At 50.7% G+C, this 17,839-nt stretch overlaps 4 protein-coding genes across 4 annotated transcripts; 1 reads left to right on the top strand and 3 right to left on the bottom strand.

Moving 5' to 3' along the window:
* Positions 1 to 4,601: 4,601 nt before the first annotated feature.
* On the top strand, positions 4,602 to 5,609 carry CC1G_14750 (hypothetical protein; the record flags this gene model as incomplete). Its single annotated transcript, XM_002910727.1, has 3 exons — positions 4,602 to 4,686; positions 5,146 to 5,256; positions 5,383 to 5,609. 3 exons carry the CDS (start codon positions 4,602 to 4,604, stop codon positions 5,607 to 5,609), a joined length of 423 nt encoding a protein of 140 aa, XP_002910773.1.
* Positions 5,610 to 5,881: 272 nt separating this feature from the next.
* Positions 5,882 to 6,604, bottom strand: CC1G_10376 (hypothetical protein; the record flags this gene model as incomplete). Its single annotated transcript, XM_001840710.1, has 2 exons — positions 5,882 to 6,473; positions 6,525 to 6,604. The coding sequence occupies 2 exons, from the start codon at positions 6,602 to 6,604 to the stop codon at positions 5,882 to 5,884; spliced, it is 672 nt and encodes a 223-aa protein (XP_001840762.1).
* Positions 6,605 to 6,934: 330 nt separating this feature from the next.
* On the bottom strand, positions 6,935 to 8,655 carry CC1G_10375 (hypothetical protein; the record flags this gene model as incomplete). The annotated part of the gene is made up of 7 exons (XM_001840709.2): positions 6,935 to 7,349; positions 7,408 to 7,619; positions 7,678 to 7,827; positions 7,892 to 8,017; positions 8,072 to 8,152; positions 8,212 to 8,436; positions 8,491 to 8,655. 7 exons carry the CDS (start codon positions 8,653 to 8,655, stop codon positions 6,935 to 6,937), a joined length of 1,374 nt encoding a protein of 457 aa, XP_001840761.2.
* A 958-nt stretch (positions 8,656 to 9,613) lies between these two features.
* On the bottom strand, positions 9,614 to 13,646 carry CC1G_10374 (hypothetical protein; the record flags this gene model as incomplete). The annotated part of the gene is made up of 11 exons (XM_001840708.2): positions 9,614 to 10,011; positions 10,068 to 10,521; positions 10,582 to 10,946; positions 10,994 to 11,255; positions 11,310 to 11,667; positions 11,720 to 12,026; positions 12,075 to 12,489; positions 12,542 to 12,775; positions 12,834 to 12,955; positions 13,008 to 13,553; positions 13,613 to 13,646. 11 exons carry the CDS (start codon positions 13,644 to 13,646, stop codon positions 9,614 to 9,616), a joined length of 3,495 nt encoding a protein of 1,164 aa, XP_001840760.2.
* Between the last annotated feature and the right edge of the window lie 4,193 nt (positions 13,647 to 17,839).

The raw sequence follows: 17,839 nt of genomic DNA on the forward strand, positions 1-17,839 counted from the left end.
TCGCACGGCTAGAGCTCACAGTTGATGGTCACTCCGAATGGACCGACTTTCTTGTCGCCGACCTTGGAGGAGAGGACATCATCCTCGGACTCCCTTGGCTTCGCAAGATCAACCCCACCATTGACTGGCGTAACGGCACCCTCCAAGTTCCCTCTAAGGTCTCTAGCGTCACTATTGAGGAGGTTCCAGACGAGGACGCACACCCTCTTAGTCGGGGATCGCCATTCTCGAACAGATAGATACCCCGGTTGATCCTCCCCCTGTGCCCACCACTCCTGACCCCAATCCCACTCCCGAACCGGAACCGGAACAAGCCGAACCGCCCCTCTGTCGCATCCGTGCCAACCGAACCACTCGCAGGAAATGGCTACGAACAGGGTTGATTGAGGAAACTGGTGATGAACTCTGGTGTGCCGCTGGGTTCACTTACTCCCAGCAGATTGCCGAAAAATCTCAGAAAGCCAAACCCCAGAAGACTTTTGAAGAGATGGTTCCCCCGCAATATCGTCAGCATGCTTCCGTCTTCTCCGAGTCCGAGTCGCATCGCCTACCCGAACACAGACCCTGGGACCACGCCATCGATCTGATTCCCGGAGCCCCGGCTACCATGCGCACCAAGGTTTACCCCATGTCTCAGAACGAACAAGAAGAGCTGAACCGATTCCTCGACGAGAAATCTCAAGAAGGGATACATCCGACCATCCAAGTCTCCCCTCTCCTCCCCGGTCTTCTTCGTCAAGAAGAAAGATGGCAAACTCCGTCTTCGTTCAGGACTATCGCAAGCTCAACGAGATCACCGTCAAGAACCGCTACCCCCTCCCCCTGGTCTCCGACATCGTCAACAGACTCCGCGGTGCCAAGTATTTCACGAAATTCGACGTTCGCTGGGGTTACAATAATATCCGGATCAAGGAAGGAGACGAGTGGAAGGCCGCGTTCGCCACCAACCAGGGTCTCTTCGAACCACTCGTTATGTTCTTCGGCCTCACCAACTCTCCGGCAACATTCCAGGCTCTCATGAACTCTATCTTCTCCGACCTCATCGCTGGAGGGAAGGTTGCAGTGTATCTCGACGACATCCTCATTTTTACGGCCACACTCGACGAGCACCGGCAAGTTGTACACGAAGTCCTGCATCGCCTCAAGAAGCATGATCTGTATCTCCGGCCAGAGAAGTGCGAGTTCGAACGTCAGGAGATCGAATACCTCGGGCTGATCATCCGCGAGGGCGAAGTCAGCATGGACCCCGCCAAGGTTGAAGCCGTCCGCAACTGGCCAGTTCCCCGCAACCTCCGCGCCGTTCGTGGTTTCCTCGGGTTCGCCAACTTCTACCGCCGTTTCATCAAGGACTTCGCCACCATCGCCCGACCGCTCAACGACCTCACCAAGAAGAACATCCCCTGGCAATGGAACGATCCTCAACAGCAGGCCTTTGACACCCTCCGCAATGCCTTCACGTCCGCCCCCATTCTGACGCTCTGGGATCCTGACCGCCCCACTCGCATTGAAGTCGACGCCTCCGGCTTTGCCACTGGAGGAGCCCTTCTCCAGAAGCAGGATGACGGCCTCTGGCACCCCGTTGCATTCCGATCCGCCTCCATGCAGCCCGCCGAACGGAACTACGAAATCTACGACCGGGAGATGCTGGCCATTATCGAGGCTCTCAAGGACTGGCGCCACTTCCTGGAAGGACTCCCTGAACCCTTCGAGATTGTCACTGACCATTCCAACCTCGAATACTGGCGCACCGCACAAGACCTCAGCCGTCGACAGGCTCGTTGGGCTCTCTACCTCTCCCGCTTCCGGTTCTCGCTCACCCACCGCCCTGGCAAGACAAACACCCAAGCCGACGCCCTCTCTCGTCTCGACGTCCACCAGGTCTCCGACGCCGAGGACAACAAACAACAGGTGGTACTCAAACCCGAGCTGTTTGCCAAGCTCGCCGCCTCGAGCATGGTCATCAACCCCTTGGAGGACCGTATCCGACAGGCCAGTGCCCGAGAATCCCAGGTCCTGGATGGACTTGCCCAGCTCCGCAAGACAGGTCCCCGTCGTCTCACCTCTGGTCTCGCCGAATGGGAGGAGGATAACGGCCTTGTTTACTACAAGGGTCGAGTCTACGTTCCCCCAGACGACGAACTCCGACGCGACGTTCTCAAACAGTGCCACGACGATCCTACCTCTGGACATCCCGGTGTACATGGAACCCTCGAACGAGTTGAACGACAGTACTGGTGGCCGACCATGCGAGCCTTTGTCAAGAAGTATGTGGAAGGTTGCGACATCTGTGCCCGGAAGAAACACGCCCAGCACCCCCGCGCCTCGACTCAGCCCTTGGAGGTACCCGATGGCCCCTGGGAGACCGTTGGAGTCGACCTTATCACCCAGCTTCCTGATGCCAATGGGCATGATGCCATCATCGTCTTTGTCGACCACTACAGCAAGCTTCTCCATGCCCTCCCCTGCACCTCGGACATCACCACTGAAGGAGTCGCTGACATCTACTACCGAGAAGTCTTCCGTCTCCACGGCCTTCCACTCCGGTTCATCAGCGACCGCGGCCCCCAGTTCGCCTCCAAAGTCATGCGCACCCTGCTCAGGCGTCTCGGCATCGAATCCAACCTGACCACCGCCTATCATCCTCAGGCTAACGGACAAACAGAACGGGCCAACCAAGAAGTCGAGAAGTACCTCCGCTTGTACGTCAGCCGCCGACAAGACGACTGGGATAAGCACCTTCCCATGGCCGAATTTGTGATCAATTCCCGAGTCCACTCCGCGCACAACCGATCCCCCTTCGAAGTCCTCTACGGTTACATCCCTCACTTCAACATTCCCGTCGGTAAACGCACTGATCTTCGCCCTGTCGATGAGCGCATCCAACAACTGCAAGAGGTACGCAAGGACGCCGAAGCCGCCCTACGTCTCGAGAAAGCACAACAGAAGGACTTGTACGAATCCAGCAAACGAACAGCCCATCAGTTCAAGGTTGGTGACCACGTTTGGCTCAACGCTAAGGACATCCAGATCAAAGTCCCTACTCGGAAGCTTGGCGACCTCCAACTCGGCCCCTACAAGATCACCGAACGCATTGGTGACCTCGATTACCGCCTCGAGCTTCCCCCCTCCCTATCCCGCATTCACCCAGTGTTCCACGTCGACGAAGCTCTCCCCCTGGAAGGGGCAATGATGTCAACGGCATTCTGCCACCTCCGCCTGAGCCTGTTGAACTGGAGGGAGAGCTTGAGTACGAGGTTCACGACATCTTGGACAGCCGCTGGAAGGGCCGAGGGAAGAACCGTAAGCTGGAGTACCTGGTCAGTTGGAAAGGCTACGGGTCGACGGACGACACTTGGGAACCGGAAGAGAACCTGGAGCACGCACCGGAGATTGTAAAGGAGTTCCATCAACGACACCCCTCTGCACCACGTCGAATTTCCGCCACCGTCTTCAGCTCTCTCCCCTGGCGCCCACTCGAGAACTTCACCGACGCTCCACCTATCGACTTCGAATGGGAACTTGGACGCCGCCTACCGTTGATCATCGAGGACGATGAAGCTTAGAAGGGGGGTAATGTCGTGAACAGCGGGTACGAGCCCCTATTTTTCCATTATCTTATCTTATCACTTTCATCTCCCTTATCGTTCCCTCCTTTATTCTCATTTCTACCTTTATTCTCGATACGGACTCTTTCTCTCATGGAACACTGCCTCGATGTACCCTCTGCCCTATTTCTTATTGTTCTTCCTTCTCGCACTGCCTCATGACTCCCTTCTATTGTCTTCTCCTTGTTCTTCGCGCAGCCCCGCGCAGCCTTGTGACCCTCTTTATTGTTCTTCTGTGTTTCACCACCTTTTCGTCATTTTGACTCATCGCGGCTATGTAGACTGTAGAATAGGTATATAAGCTAGGGTAGATTCCTCTGTATTTCCTCAGCTTGACCTCTTCGTCAATACACCAACATAGCTTTCTGGTCTAACTTGTCGCTCATCGCTCTCATCTCTCTCGTCGCTCTCAGCTCTCTGGCACTTCCGCTCTGGTTTTAAGGTTTGGTTTGGTTTAGTGTTCGCTCTCCGCGACACCGTCTCCGAATAGAAAGAGAACAAGTTAACGTGTTACTCAACTTCTCGATGACGGACTACGCGTCTCAGGGTAAGACTAGAAAAGAAAACATAATAGACCTATCCAATAGTAGAACCTTCCATCATATGTATACCAGCCTTTCCAGAAGCTCGAATGCTAACGGAACACTTATCATAACCGATTTCGACGAATCGAAGATTACAGGTGGTATTAAAGACGGGCGCTTAAGACAGGAATTCAGAGAACTCAATATACTCGATAGAATCACTGAGCTTCGTCATCGCAAGAAGCTAAACAATGACGTCACAGGTGATATGCGCTATCCTCTGATACACTCTTTCCTGCAAAGTCATAAGCATTCACGTAAAGATCTCGATTTCAAGTGGCACGAATCGCTGAAACCGTCACCAGAAGAACCGACATTGCCGGATTTGAATGACTACAGTGTATTTTACAAAATTAACAGAACGATACGATCAAAGCTGGAATTGACTTCGTCCGCGTTCAAAAGCGATAAAATGGAAAATGACTCGGATCTTATGGAATGCGTACCGCCTCATTCTATGACCGGGTCCAAACGTAAGCGTCAACTGTCACCTGTTGGTAAGCCTCTGCAAGACGCGAAGAGAACACGCAGTGCATATCATTCCCCTGTCACTAACGCGAAACCAATAGGTCTCATATGGGATAGCGTAAATTACAGCTGCGCATACGACGCCATATTCACTATCTTGATCAACACAGTTCTGGAAGACATTCCGAGGGGGATGATGTTACTTTCTAATCAAAGTTCTTACTTACAAACCTTGGCAATGCTAACAAGCAGATTCACGTCCGGCGAAATGGCTCTGGAGCAGGTTCGAGATAGAATACGTGCCGAATTGAACTTTACCAATCCATTTGCTTTCCCTTACGGACCTTCCTTTATTTTCATACACGACCTCGTGACCGAACTATTCCCTAATGATAAGGTCTATGGAGAGACAATTCTTAGATGCGAAATCTGCGGAAATTGTAGAAGGGATAATCACATACATTTACGAGAGGTTACCTCTGTACTAGCCAATAGATTCCAACGAGAAGTTTGCTCTTCAGTCTACGGACTTCGACATGCCCTGTATTTGGACGCCCAACCTACGAGGAACATTACGTGTGACATCACTTCATGCCCGGGTAGGATGATGCGTTCTATGAGCGTTACCGAAATCCCTTCGTTTCTACTCTTAAGCATCGACGACACGCATGTATGCCCTGAAGCTAGGCTAACTCTTTCGACGCATGGCGACTCAAATACTCTAGCCATCTTTAACCTAAAAGGCTTGATTTACGGCAACAATAATCACTTTGTGGCGAGATATGTAGATGCTTCCGACCGTGTGTGGTTCCACGACGGTATGTCGTTCCAGCGTCAGTGCCAATTACACGGTATCCTCACATTGGATCAACCTGCGCACTGGTTGAAACGATGCGACGACAAACAATTAATATACACATGGTACTCTAAAACTCCTAACCCTCCCATATAACTCCAAATAGCTCTAATCCTATCGCCCAAACAAATATACACTAATATTTACTTACACGCTAGCGACCTCCCTCGACTAAAGTAAATCCGAGTATTGCCGCACTGCCAAGTGTCGGCCCTCTTTCTACCTAGTGTTGAACTTTGAGCATCTCGTTGATTTCAAACTCCGCGCACGTGAGCGCGGATTGTGCCCCTATCCGAAACGAAATCTCCGGTGTACTTGAAATCGTCGAAGGATACTGGTGGATAAAATAGCATATACCATTGCGATTTCTACATAAGACAGTTGTCTGTATGAGTATCCTCAGGCTGTGACTCGAAATATTGCGACTCGAATTCCTGGGAGAGCTGGGCTGGTGGGAGCCGGTTGCTGATGTGGTGTCTGAGCTCCCGGCGGATGAGATAGCCACCATCGGAGAGCACTTGTGAACACGGTTCGACGTCGGCGGCGCGTATGAGACCCATTGAAAAGGCCAAAAGGATTCTTTTGATTTCCTGCATTTGCTCCTCGCAGTTCCCGACGCGGTCTTTGAGCTCATCGCATTCCTCGGCAATTAGCCCCATTCCCCGAGCGTTGTCTCCAACTGCGCCTTCGCATCCCTTCACAGTTCTCCTGAGCTCGTCACATTCTCTTCTCATGGTTTCCTTTTCTTCTTCCAAAGCCTTGATTCGCGTTTTTAGCTCTCGTATCTCCTCTTCTAGTTCCTTGTTTCTTTCTGGGCAGGGACAAGTACGAGTACGAGCGGTCCTGACAATCTCCGACTTGGGGCTAGTACGCAGGGTGGTGGAACTGGGGCCTGCGCGCGCTTCGAACCACATCTGGGAGTCTGCATGCTCGTCGAGATCCCCATTCTTGACGTAAAGGCTATTAAAGTACATGTCAGTTTGTGATAATTGATGAGTGTAGTGCACCTACTCGGAGATCTTCTCGTGAGCAACTAGGGCTGTCCTGCGAGTTGAACGCTTGTGCGCAGAGGTCCCCTCATTAATACCCATGGCTTGGTGGTAGAGGCGGAGAAAAAGGGCTGAAGACGGTGACAAAGGTAACTTGTCAACCGCAAGGCACAGCCAAAATTGATTTCCGAAGCGCGATCCGAGGTGAAGGGGCCTTGATTTTCATTTACTCTTGCGATGGTGAAGTAAACTTGATTCCAATTTTACAGAGAAATGTAGTACAGGAGTTTATAACATAGGCAAGTAGAAGAAAGACATATTAGTAGCAGTAGTGAACACAATGAAGTATAATTAAATTTTAGAGAGAATAGCATTAGTCTAATAGTACGGCACCAGCACGGTGAGTGGATTTCGGATTCACAAGATAATAAATTACCAGGGGCGGTGTGCACCTTGCTGAATGGATGTTTGCTGGTATGTGGAGCCAAAAAGGAGAGAAGAGGATGTCGAAGATTCACCGGAGGTTCCGTTGTACATGGAGCCAAAGTGGTCGTCCGACGGGGTGTGGAATGGTGACGATGACCCGAAAGTACTACTAGATGATGTGCGGAGAGACGAGGGTCCAGGAGCGGATGAGAATGACGGCGAGGGAGGAGCCAGCTGAGTGCTCGGAGTGCGAGTATCTGGAGAGTTGGATGGTACAGGAGCTTGAGCACCAGACGCCGTAGGAGCACCAAAGGCTGTGAAGGATAACTTTGGATGAAGGTCGATGCCGTCCTGAGTGTTGTCGTTGTCGTCTTTGTCGGGAAAGCGTTCCTTGTCCTGTGCAATCGTCTCTGTGAAGTACCTGTGCAGATCTATGAGAAAAAGGACATTATGGTTAACATTAACACGCGGTGACGCACCTTTGCCACTCCTCCGCAAGGATGTTCTTGCCAAACACCTGGATCTTCTCGTGCAGGAAACGATCAAAGCGACCCCAAAAATCCTCCCCCTTAGGGATGCGTCCTCCTCGGCCGCGTTTGCGCTTGCTTCCAGCTCTGGTAGTGTCATCGTTGTCAGAGTTACTATCGTCGTCCAGCTGCAGAAGCTCTTTGTGCTCAAGAGCGAAACGACGCTATAGCATGCAATCTGTGAGTGTTACGTACAGGGGGGCAGGAAGTCTTGAGACTCACCATGAGAGCAAGCTTCATGACGTATCCCTTCGTATTCAGCTTGTCTGATGATTCGGGCTCACCGTAGTACTTCAGTACCACACTGACAACGAATCGGCTCAGGTGGATCGGTCCAGTACCCTCTTCTCCAAGCCCTATGCTGTCCCGAATCTGTTTACAAGGAATCGAAGTAAGGAAAGACGTGGCGGCATTCAAAGAGAAGTCTGGAACTCACATCTTGCCTTAACGCATTTCGCACACTTGAAGCGGTGCGTTTGAAGAAGGCGGTAGTAGTTTCGGTCCTTGAGTCGGTCGAAAATGCATTGGCAAACTGACTAGCATACTTTTGCTTTACCCTGCGCTATACGATGTCTGTGAGACAGTGTTTGAAGAATGAATGAACTTCGATACGTACGACTCCATCCGTGGCCAGACCCGAATAGCTGAGACGACTGGGTTGAATGATAAGTCTCTGTGTCGTTCTTCGAACGAGCTTCTGCAAAGAGAAGATGAGTGTTACCTGTGTACCAGTCTCATATAATGGTCTTAACTTACCTTCTGGTCCTGCGAAAGCGAGAAATTGTCTTCCAGTCGCAGTGCGATATCGTTGAGTAAGGCGGCTTGTGCTGTAGGAGCCATGGATTGTCCACTGGATGGAGGCGTTAGAGTTGAAATCTTGAGGTCGAGGGTATTGATTGCCCAGAGATTGAATGCTATCTCGTAGATGCGAGCAGCCAATGTCTCAGGGTTATAGGGACATGGGCGCAGGTCACGGATAAACTGAACAAAAGACCGTATGTCAGATGACAGTGGTGGATTAGCAGATAGCATTACCTGGCAGAAGCGGTGGAGATGGGCGACCTGGTCTGTCGAAAGTGAAAGCTGCCCTCCTAGATAGTTGATGAGATTGCTGAAGTTGATGCTGGATCCTGGAAGGGCAGGGCCCAGAGGTGTGGAGGAAGGTGAGGAGGAAGGTGAGACGATCTGAGCAGACGACATGACACGAGACCCACAGGTGCGACTTGCGAGAGAAAGAGATGAATCGACAGCCAGCTTTATGTGGGCGGGAGGTCCAAATGTTTGCCAGTATTTGGCTGGTGGCTCACATTTCCCGTTGTTTATTTCAATTAAACAAAATACGGGTCTCGTGTCGCGTCGCGACGTGAAAAGTTGAATTGTGAGGGACTCACGCGCAGTTGTCTTGGCTCTGAGTGCGGACAGGAACGGCAATTTCAAATGGAACGGCACTGTGGGGCGACAAAGCCAAGAGCGGCAGCCATCAAAACCATCCCGATTTGGTAGTCGCTCTCCTTTTTGTGGATGCAGCGCATGTTCTCTCCTTTCAAAGGTTGAATTATGAAGGAGCCAGTTTGGACTGTAATATCTTATGCCTGTTCTCAAGGGTTACCATGGTCGCCATAGATGTCTATAAAAGTGGAGATATAGGTTAAAGATGAATTGTTCTAGAATGGATGGTAATTTTCGACAACAAAACTAAACTCGCCGGGGCCCGGGAATATGCTGCGACGTCGAAGGGCGAGGTGTGGTGGGACGTGATGACAGATTCCTTGATAGTTGAGATGTAGCGCCCCCTCTGAGCTGGCGCAAGGAAGTCCCTCTCCCAGCTCCACCCCGAGTAGCTGAAGTGATTGGTGTGGATGCTTTTGCCCTCCGTCGATCCACCTCTCGTTGCGCCGAGGCGAACACCACGTCATCAAAATGAAGCCGAGTCGAAGGAACGGAGAAGTGCGACAGGAGTGGTGAGTTACGCATCTGGCATATATTTAGAATGAGATCTTGAGGTTGGTTTCGATGTTCGACAACGGGAGTAGTGTGCGTTGTATTTTGACGTTCTTGACGGACAATCCGGGTGCCAGTGGTACGACAGTCATTTGCGTGGCAGTTATGCTGGACATTCACGACACATTTGACGTCCTGTTTGAGATAAATCGTGATGTTAGTGATACGAATGCCGGAACAACTGGACACCTACATTAAATTGCACCAGCGAGAATTTCTGCGTCACAGTGAGCGAAGGCATCTGGTATTTCGGGGAAGTTGCTGAGGGCGATACCAACTGGAGCAAAACATAGTCTGGCATGCTCTGTTGCTCACCGCTACCACCTTTGAACTGAATCATCTCCTTGACAAGACCGACATTCCACGACGAAACCCCCTCTGCTCCTGATGACGTGTAGAGAACATGGTCCCCCAGTTTCACGATGTCGTCGCTTGGTAGGGATGTGGCCTTAAGGAAGGTTTTGACAAGACGGTCCTCCTGCAAGGAAGGAAATATCTGGCCTGCAAGTGTCCTCGAAAATTCACGCACAGGGGCTTTGTCCCACACGCAACACCCTACGAAAACAATAAGTTAGGTAATGCTTTCATGATGTAGAATGAGGATGCTTTACCTGAAGGGCCACTAGGGTTCAGAGGAAGGCCGAGATACGATGTGATTGTACGACCCGTATCAAAGAGTGGATTGACTAATTGACGAACACTTGGTCCAGCTGTGACCCAGTTGACGGGATCCGAAAGCGCTTCAAGGGAAGGAGTAACATCGGGATCCACGAGCAATGGCTTGAAGAACCTACCCCCACTAAGGAGGTGACGGACGCGGTTGCCTTGAGCGAATGCATCAGCAATGTCGCGGGAAGGGGCCTGCCGATTACTGTGCACACTCTTCGCCCGGATGACGGCGTTGAATGACTCGAAGCCTTCAGTCGCAAAGAGGATTGCTGGCCCAAATCGTCGAATATGGTTTGGAAGGTGACGGAGGATGTGGAATTTGGGTTTGTTGAACCATTGGCTGGTCCACCGCGCGGTTCTCAGTAAAAATTGCTCAATTTCATACTCGAGCTCCTCCTAGTGCAAGGCATGAGCACAAGCTGCCACCCGTCTACGAGAAAGCCAGATTGTACGCACCAAGTAACGCCCAATGTCGTGGATCTCCTTCTGCCAAATCCTGGGCACCAACTTTGATATGGCCACCCACGTATCATAGCATTCCCTCCCAACAAGGTCGTATATCACAAACGGAGCGACTTGCGCAATTGTCCTGAAATCTCCTCCTGTGAGGGAGCCCGCATATTGGACCAAGGTTCGTCCTCGGATGGGGGAGATGCCCAGACCAGAAACATCGAGGCTAGAGAGCCGATGTATCAATAATTCCTTTTCACGGTCCTTCTTTTCGAGTTGGTTATGGACGAGATCCCTCCAAAAATACTTGACAATCCCCAGCAATACTACGTGGAGGATCTCGACAGGCGTGTCTTGATGAGGGTCGAGCCCTGTGGCCAGTGTCAGTTGGTGATGAAGGCGAAACTGTATAACACACCTTGTAAGCGGAAGATTGGATTCATCACCTTGGTAGGTAATTCCGGAATCGCAGCGTCGAGCGCTTCCTGGCGGGCGATGCTTCCAGAGACAGATTTATAAGCCCTGTGCAATTTGTCGAGGAAGTGGTCTAGGATCGTATCCTTCACCCCGGTCGCCGTCTTCTCCTCCCTGATGTCTGTCAGGTTCCCGATTTGTTGTGCCCATTCCAGATACGACTTTAGTTTTGATTCTGTTTCATGCCGGGCTCGAGGTTTTGCCCCCTAGACAACATCTCAGCCATGCAACAACCACCGAAAGAAACCAGCAAGAATTACCTTTATGAAGCGTCTGATGCGTTCAACCATCGAGCTCATCGACTCGCTCCAATTTGCAGGCGGCGGGGGTTGAGGGACAGTAGCAAAGGAGGGGAGGGGTGAAGCACCGGGAACCGGAGATGCTGGTGCTGAGTGTGGAATTGACCCATTGGCGTTACTCGTGCCCTTGGATTGTGGCTTTGGGTCGGCCCCGTAGGCCCAGCACACACGACAGAAATACTTGCCGCCCATTCCGATGTGAGACGCAAGCTCGCTCTGCATGGGATTGTCACCCAATAGAGCGAGGACAGCCGGAAACACTAGCACGAGCTCATTGTGAACGCAGTCCCATGCCCAGACACCGTTCTTTCGAGCCATTCTATGGGTAATGTTAGTAGGAGCACAATTTCAATCAAACAAGTGGGGCGTACTCGATCTGCGATACGACGCCGTCCAGCATTTCGAGAGGAGGTGCAATATTTGAAGTGCACAAAAAGTGAATGTTGAATTCTTTCGTTACTTGGTCCATAGGAAGTCCCGCCAACGTGAAAAGGAAGCTGTTATGTTCGTTCCACCGCTTCGAGACGTTACCCGATGTATCGTCGCAATACATCCACAGAGGTAGGGCCATAACCCGACGTCCTTGGGCTCGCACTCGCCATGGATTGCCTTGAGTAGCTGTCGTGTAATCCCAACTGACTGTCTCAGGTGTTCCATCCTCTCGAACACGATAGATGTCTGTACAATATTCAATAATTATCCGTGCAGGTCAGGAGAGAAACTTACGATGTAGTAGGGAAGGCTTTGGAATACCTAATTGCCGAAATTCGGCTTGTAACGTTGGGAAGTTCTTCCACAAGATATCCTCCATGACCTCTATGACTTGGTCCTCCCGAACCCTCCAATAACGATGTGGAAACCCATCGGCATCGGTTTCGGTATAGACTTCCATGGTCCAGGCCTTTGCCCACAACTTACGCCCTCGCCTGAACCAGCGAAACGGAATACATAATGACTGGTCTACCAACATGGCGGGTTCGTGGATAAAGTAGTCGGTTTGGCCTCGACGGATCATTGGTGTCAGGTCGCGGTGGGACATCTCTTCAAGCCAGCGTATTCCGTGGTACGCCTGAGATACATATTTCCCTCCATCTTCGGGATAGAATTCCAGGTGCCGTCGCACCAACGGGTTTGCCATCTCCTGTTTATATCGGTCAGGGGCAAGCAAGCAGGCCAAGGCGAGAGACACATACCTGAGCCAGGATTTGCGACAGATTGTTGACGAAGTAGCGATTTCCCAGAATGCCTTCGTACTCGACCTTGTCAATTCCACACAGTTTCTGGAGAGTCTTGTTGAGGCTCTTCATTGTTTTCATGGATGGCACATAGTCAACTCCATTCACTTGAAGCAACCACAAAAAGAGCTCAAGTTGTCGTTGGGAGAAAACCGAGCGCGGGAGATGCATTAATAGATCTAATGTACAGGTCTTTGTGCAACGATTAGTCCCGAGAGTTCAGTGAATACAATCGTTTGAGGAAACGTACAAGGCGATCTTCCCATGGGAACCATAGCCTTGCGGTCTGAGGGTCGTTTTGGTGACCGCGTGCTCGTTTTCGTGGTACGTCCTCATCCTCATCCCTTTCCTCAAAGCCCGATAGATATCCATCTAAGATAAAATCAATACAATGTCAACTATATGTAATAATGAATCGACATACCTGAGGCTTCGCTTCCAGTGTCCGTGTCATCCTCCGATTCACTCCATTCCACTGGCTCGCTGTCACTCAATTCGTAGTCGAGGATCTCTCTCACCGTATCAAGGACATTGGTGAGGAGGTCCTGATCGTTCTCTGCTTCCACCTGGAAGTCCTCGCCACCAACTCCCCACGGAATGCCTGTAGCGGGCGATGCAGAGGTGTTCCAATGGCCATTATGTTGGTCATACCCTGTATTGTCCGCAAGCGAAGGGTGGTTAGGAGGGTAGGGAGGAAGGGGTGGGTTGCTGGGAACGTTGCTGTACATCGCAGATATCAAATGGCGCAGGCTGTCATCCTGAACAATCTGACCGGCACCGACGGGGACTGGCGCGCTCGTGAGGTCGATTTGTCCTTCGGTGTGGTCGAGTTCGGCGTGTCGTACAGACTCTTGGTGAGTCTGCGTGCGTTCATGGGAAATGCAATGGCGAAGGTGTTCTGATTTGTAGTTGATACAGACTTTACAGACGTAGACGGTGGAACCGGATTCAGTTGTCTTCACAAACCAGTCTAAGGTCGTAGCGCGTTCAGTCTGCAAACGCTGGCACGTTGACGTCATAGCTACTCACGGTTCAGATTCAGATCAGTGAATGAGGCCGACATCAGGATTATGGTTCTGGGACAACGGAATGGCGACCTGGGGCTCAAGGACAATTGGGTCGGGGACAAACGAGAGTAATTGGTACACAGGTTGTAACTAATTTTCACCCGGGCTCATAACATAGCCGGATGCGCGAGGTTGAACCCGATCACATCCCGGGGTTCAAACTCCTTTTAAACCCAGCACATCCGAGCCTCGGATGAGCTGGGGCCATACGAACGGCTGGGTGTGTACCAGTGCCATGCTTCAGCTTCGCCCTCGATCATTCCTCGACCAGTTCTGTTCGTGGTTCCTCGTCAGAGAATACAAGAGAAGACACCGATTTGACCTAGTGTACGCGTAAAATGCCCCAAACCTTGTTTCCTGATTCTCCCATCGATATAGTACCCGTCCCTCAGCATCAAACTATTTCACCGTCTCGGAGTGTTCCATCCGAAAAGCTTGACCCGAAACTTCGCACTATAAGGTTAGATTTTTCCATTTTCGCAACAGTAGAGCACCCGCAGTGAGACAAACTATCGTTAATCCCTCTTGCCCTTTCTTGGTTTGGGCGGCTATGGGAAATCGTAAGGCTCCAACCGTATAGTATGCGTATAGGCTTTCTGGCCTATACTATACGTATACAGTGTCTATACTGTATACAGTGCATGTAGTCAGTTATATGTTGGTTTTATACAGATTTGAGAACAAAATAATTCTTCCCGCCGTACTGCAGTGCGAGCAAGCTCTGTCGTGTTCCAATTGCTCAAGTGCACTTTGTAGGTTCAGTGCATGGGTCCTTTGCCGAGTTTTAGATCACGTCTTGACTGTAAGACGTTGAAAGACGAGATTGCCTGTTGGATCCCACCTCGGAACCTCAATGGGAAATAATCCCAGCAACCTTTGAACACCTTCGGGCGTTGTGTAAACCTATGGTTCGCAGGATCCAGTGTTCCCTTAAACGAAAAATATCCCACTTCTCGTATGGTCTGGATCTCTCTGCACCAGCTGCCTACAAAGGGCTATACCGTATACAATAGCTGTATGCTGTATTATACTATGTATAAAGCAATTTCCTAGATTTTCTCTATACCTATACAAATACCTATACAGTAAAACCGTATATATACTGTAAGTATACTATACCGTTGGTGCCTTAGGCAATCGCGCTCGGGACGTTATCACTACTCGTTAAAAAAGGGTATAGGCAGATTCCCTCAGTCCCTCGAAGGACTCACGTTCGGGTCGTCAACTCGAACTATTACCCTTCTCGGCTTTGAAATTTGATGTCTCATTCGAGGTAGATATTGAATATTGAATACCCATCGTCACACTTGAATTTAGTCCTTCCCGTGATTTGTCTTTGTTGGTTGGTTCGAACTCCATAATTCCCTTCATGACGAATCGCCTTGTGTGGTAACCATCTTCCGGACGTTCACACCGCTTCTTTCTTCTGGACCTCCCTTCTTCAGGTCCAGGCTGTTAGCTCAGTTGATTCGTGTCATTGGCTGACGGTCAGTGGCTCGATGGTGACCTGGACTCGCGAACGAGATGGGCGCATCATTAAGTTTCTTTGACGTTTTGTCGATCGATGCTGTGTTTTCTGGGTTCTGATCTTTCCTACGGGTTTGAGGCGATAAAACCATTATCTTCCACCAGTAGTATATTCGACCTACTTTGATTCATTCGCGGACACTGGACAGAGGTAGATCCTGGCAGAGCATTCATACGCTGCTACCCGAGAAGCGCTAAGTCTTCTCTCGCACTGATTCTGACGTCTTTCTGACCGGAACACAAATGGAAGCCTCGTTGACAGCGTGATTCGTTCATTCTTTGAAGTTGCTTCCAAGGTGGGTCAGAGGTTGGATTATCGGATGCGGTGGGGAGGTCAACGTGACGACTCCATGGCGTCCATTTCATCACATCAGAGAGGTGTGTGCACAACACGAACAGCTACCAGCGTTCCGCAGTAGTATGGACGACGTGATGAATTTAAGCGCCCACGACGAAGATCATGATATCATGCAACTGAGGATGTACATCCCAATGAAAGTTGCGCCGGAGTAGAGATTCAAGCTCCAAGGATCAGATATAAGTAACGAGACCTGTTCGTAGACAAAGGTAATGGCTGGAGAAAATCACTTTCCGAGGATGATCGGGAGGACTACTGGCTGTTCCTTGAGATATCGAGCTGGGGAGTAGATCAGATGCCAGCACGCCTCATGGCCTCTTCAGAAACACGTACAGGGGGCCCATGCTCAACAGAAGATTTGTGAGCAGTAGGGGGTGGGTCATCTGAATTGGAATCCGTAAGCGCGCGGGAGGCTGGAATCTGGATGACGTTCACACACGCACTGGCAGGCGAGCCGAATCCATGGCACCCCGCAATGGAAGTCTACGACTCAGAGCAGCGGAGATTCGACCAAGGAGTCACACCGTCTGAGTAGCTAGCCCTAGCCTATTGCATCGCAACTACATACACTCATCCCATCCCATCTGGCCAAACCCAGACGTCGTCACCATCCTAATCCGTCCTTCATTCAACTCCTTTAGTCTAAACAGAGTCCCAAGAGGCAAGTTCCAAGGGCCCAAAGGTACCAGAGTTCCGAGTCCAGCCTCGAGTCCTTTCCCATGACTCGCCACATGTTTGCCAAACAACAACGCCTGTAAGTACTTACTAGGGCTCTTCGAACATAAATCTAAACTCAGCCTCCCGCGCTTCCTTTACACGATCAGACTGGATGTTTTTGTTCAACCAGGCTAGTATCACGCGAGTCCTATTCCTCCACACCAGCGGGCTTTGGGAAAATAAAGTTTTGGTTGTGTTGTAACTTCTGACTTTGGACGGACATCATGGCTGGTTGGCATCGCGCTGAGAAAGAGGGGAAGGATCGAGACGAGTTCTGGGAAGCTATTGCGCCTACGTCGACCTAAGTACGACGGTCTTCGAATGGGACTCTCTCGCCCCTCCGTCAGCAGGATGTGGCGCACGAACATAACTTCAGGAACGGCGAAAGAGCTAAATTCAGGCCTGCGATCTTGAACATTGAGCGACGCTGTCGACCTGGAGAGATGTCTTCGGAGGTAAGTGGATCGGTAGTAACCTTGGAGCCACCATGACTGACGATGGCTACCTAATGTCGTCTCCCTTCTCCACGTCTGAACTTGAATCTCGACATATCCCAAGCGGGCGGTCCGCGAGCTTTGAAATGCTCGTTGCAACGTTGTAAGGGGTGTGATTAAATTCGTTTCAATTTGTTGCTGAACGTGAAACGCAGCGACGAGTGGAGTCGAGCAGAAAGCTGCAAACAGCAATGATCAGTCGGAGTGGAATTGGGCCTGTGCGTGCATAGCCTGGGACCCAAGAAGGGTAGGCGAGCATGCAGACCACCTCCCAGCCAATCTAATCCAGGCCAATCCAAAACGAAGGCCAAGACAGTACAATTTACAAAAGGAGCTTTTTTCTTCCTCCTGACACCGTACACAGAAACACGCGCCAAATGGCCTCCCCCATACGCTTCCATTGAACCCATTCATCAATGTTTCACCGCGTTCACCTGAATCTAAACGCCAATTTGTTGGATAGTGGGAAGCCGCATTTCATTTTTTTCATTTCCGCCGGTTCTTTCAACTTCTATCTAACATACGTGTGTCAGGGCCTGTACAGTGGACTTCTATCTACATACATACGTCAGGACTCTGAAGGGAAGTCTATAGGTAGTAGAGTACCCATATGTCAGTCACCAGTGCTGCACCGCAAGATTCGTATCTATCACACTAGTCGGAGTGTTCCACGAGCTCGATACGGTCGGACATGAAGCGAATGAATTGGCCAATTAATCGTACTCGCACAGCGATACAATACAATACATACATCCGCGATAGCGGTAACTTCTTCTACCCTGGGATTCTAGCGTCAATTTCACGAATCACCCGCCGGCCTGTCAGGCTATCTGTCAGGATGCCCGTTTTTGGATTTCGCTTTTGGTTTGTCATTACTCTTTCTCTTTCGAGCGTTGTGTGGGTGTGTGGCCTTTCTATTCTACTGCTCGGCCTTGGACTGGATCCAACTGTCAAGAGTACCTCCTCGGCGAACGAAGAGCGTCTTTTATTTTTTATTCGCTGGTCGCTGGAGTGACTAGTCCCCCAGTCCTTCGACTCGACCACAAAAGGGTATGGTAAACACCGCATTCCAGCTATAACTCTAGCATGGAGG

The sequence above is a fragment of the Coprinopsis cinerea genome (genome assembly GCF_000182895.1).
Source record: "Coprinopsis cinerea okayama7#130 chromosome 7 map unlocalized cont3.7, whole genome shotgun sequence".
Taxonomy (NCBI): Eukaryota; Fungi; Basidiomycota; class Agaricomycetes; order Agaricales; family Psathyrellaceae; genus Coprinopsis; species Coprinopsis cinerea.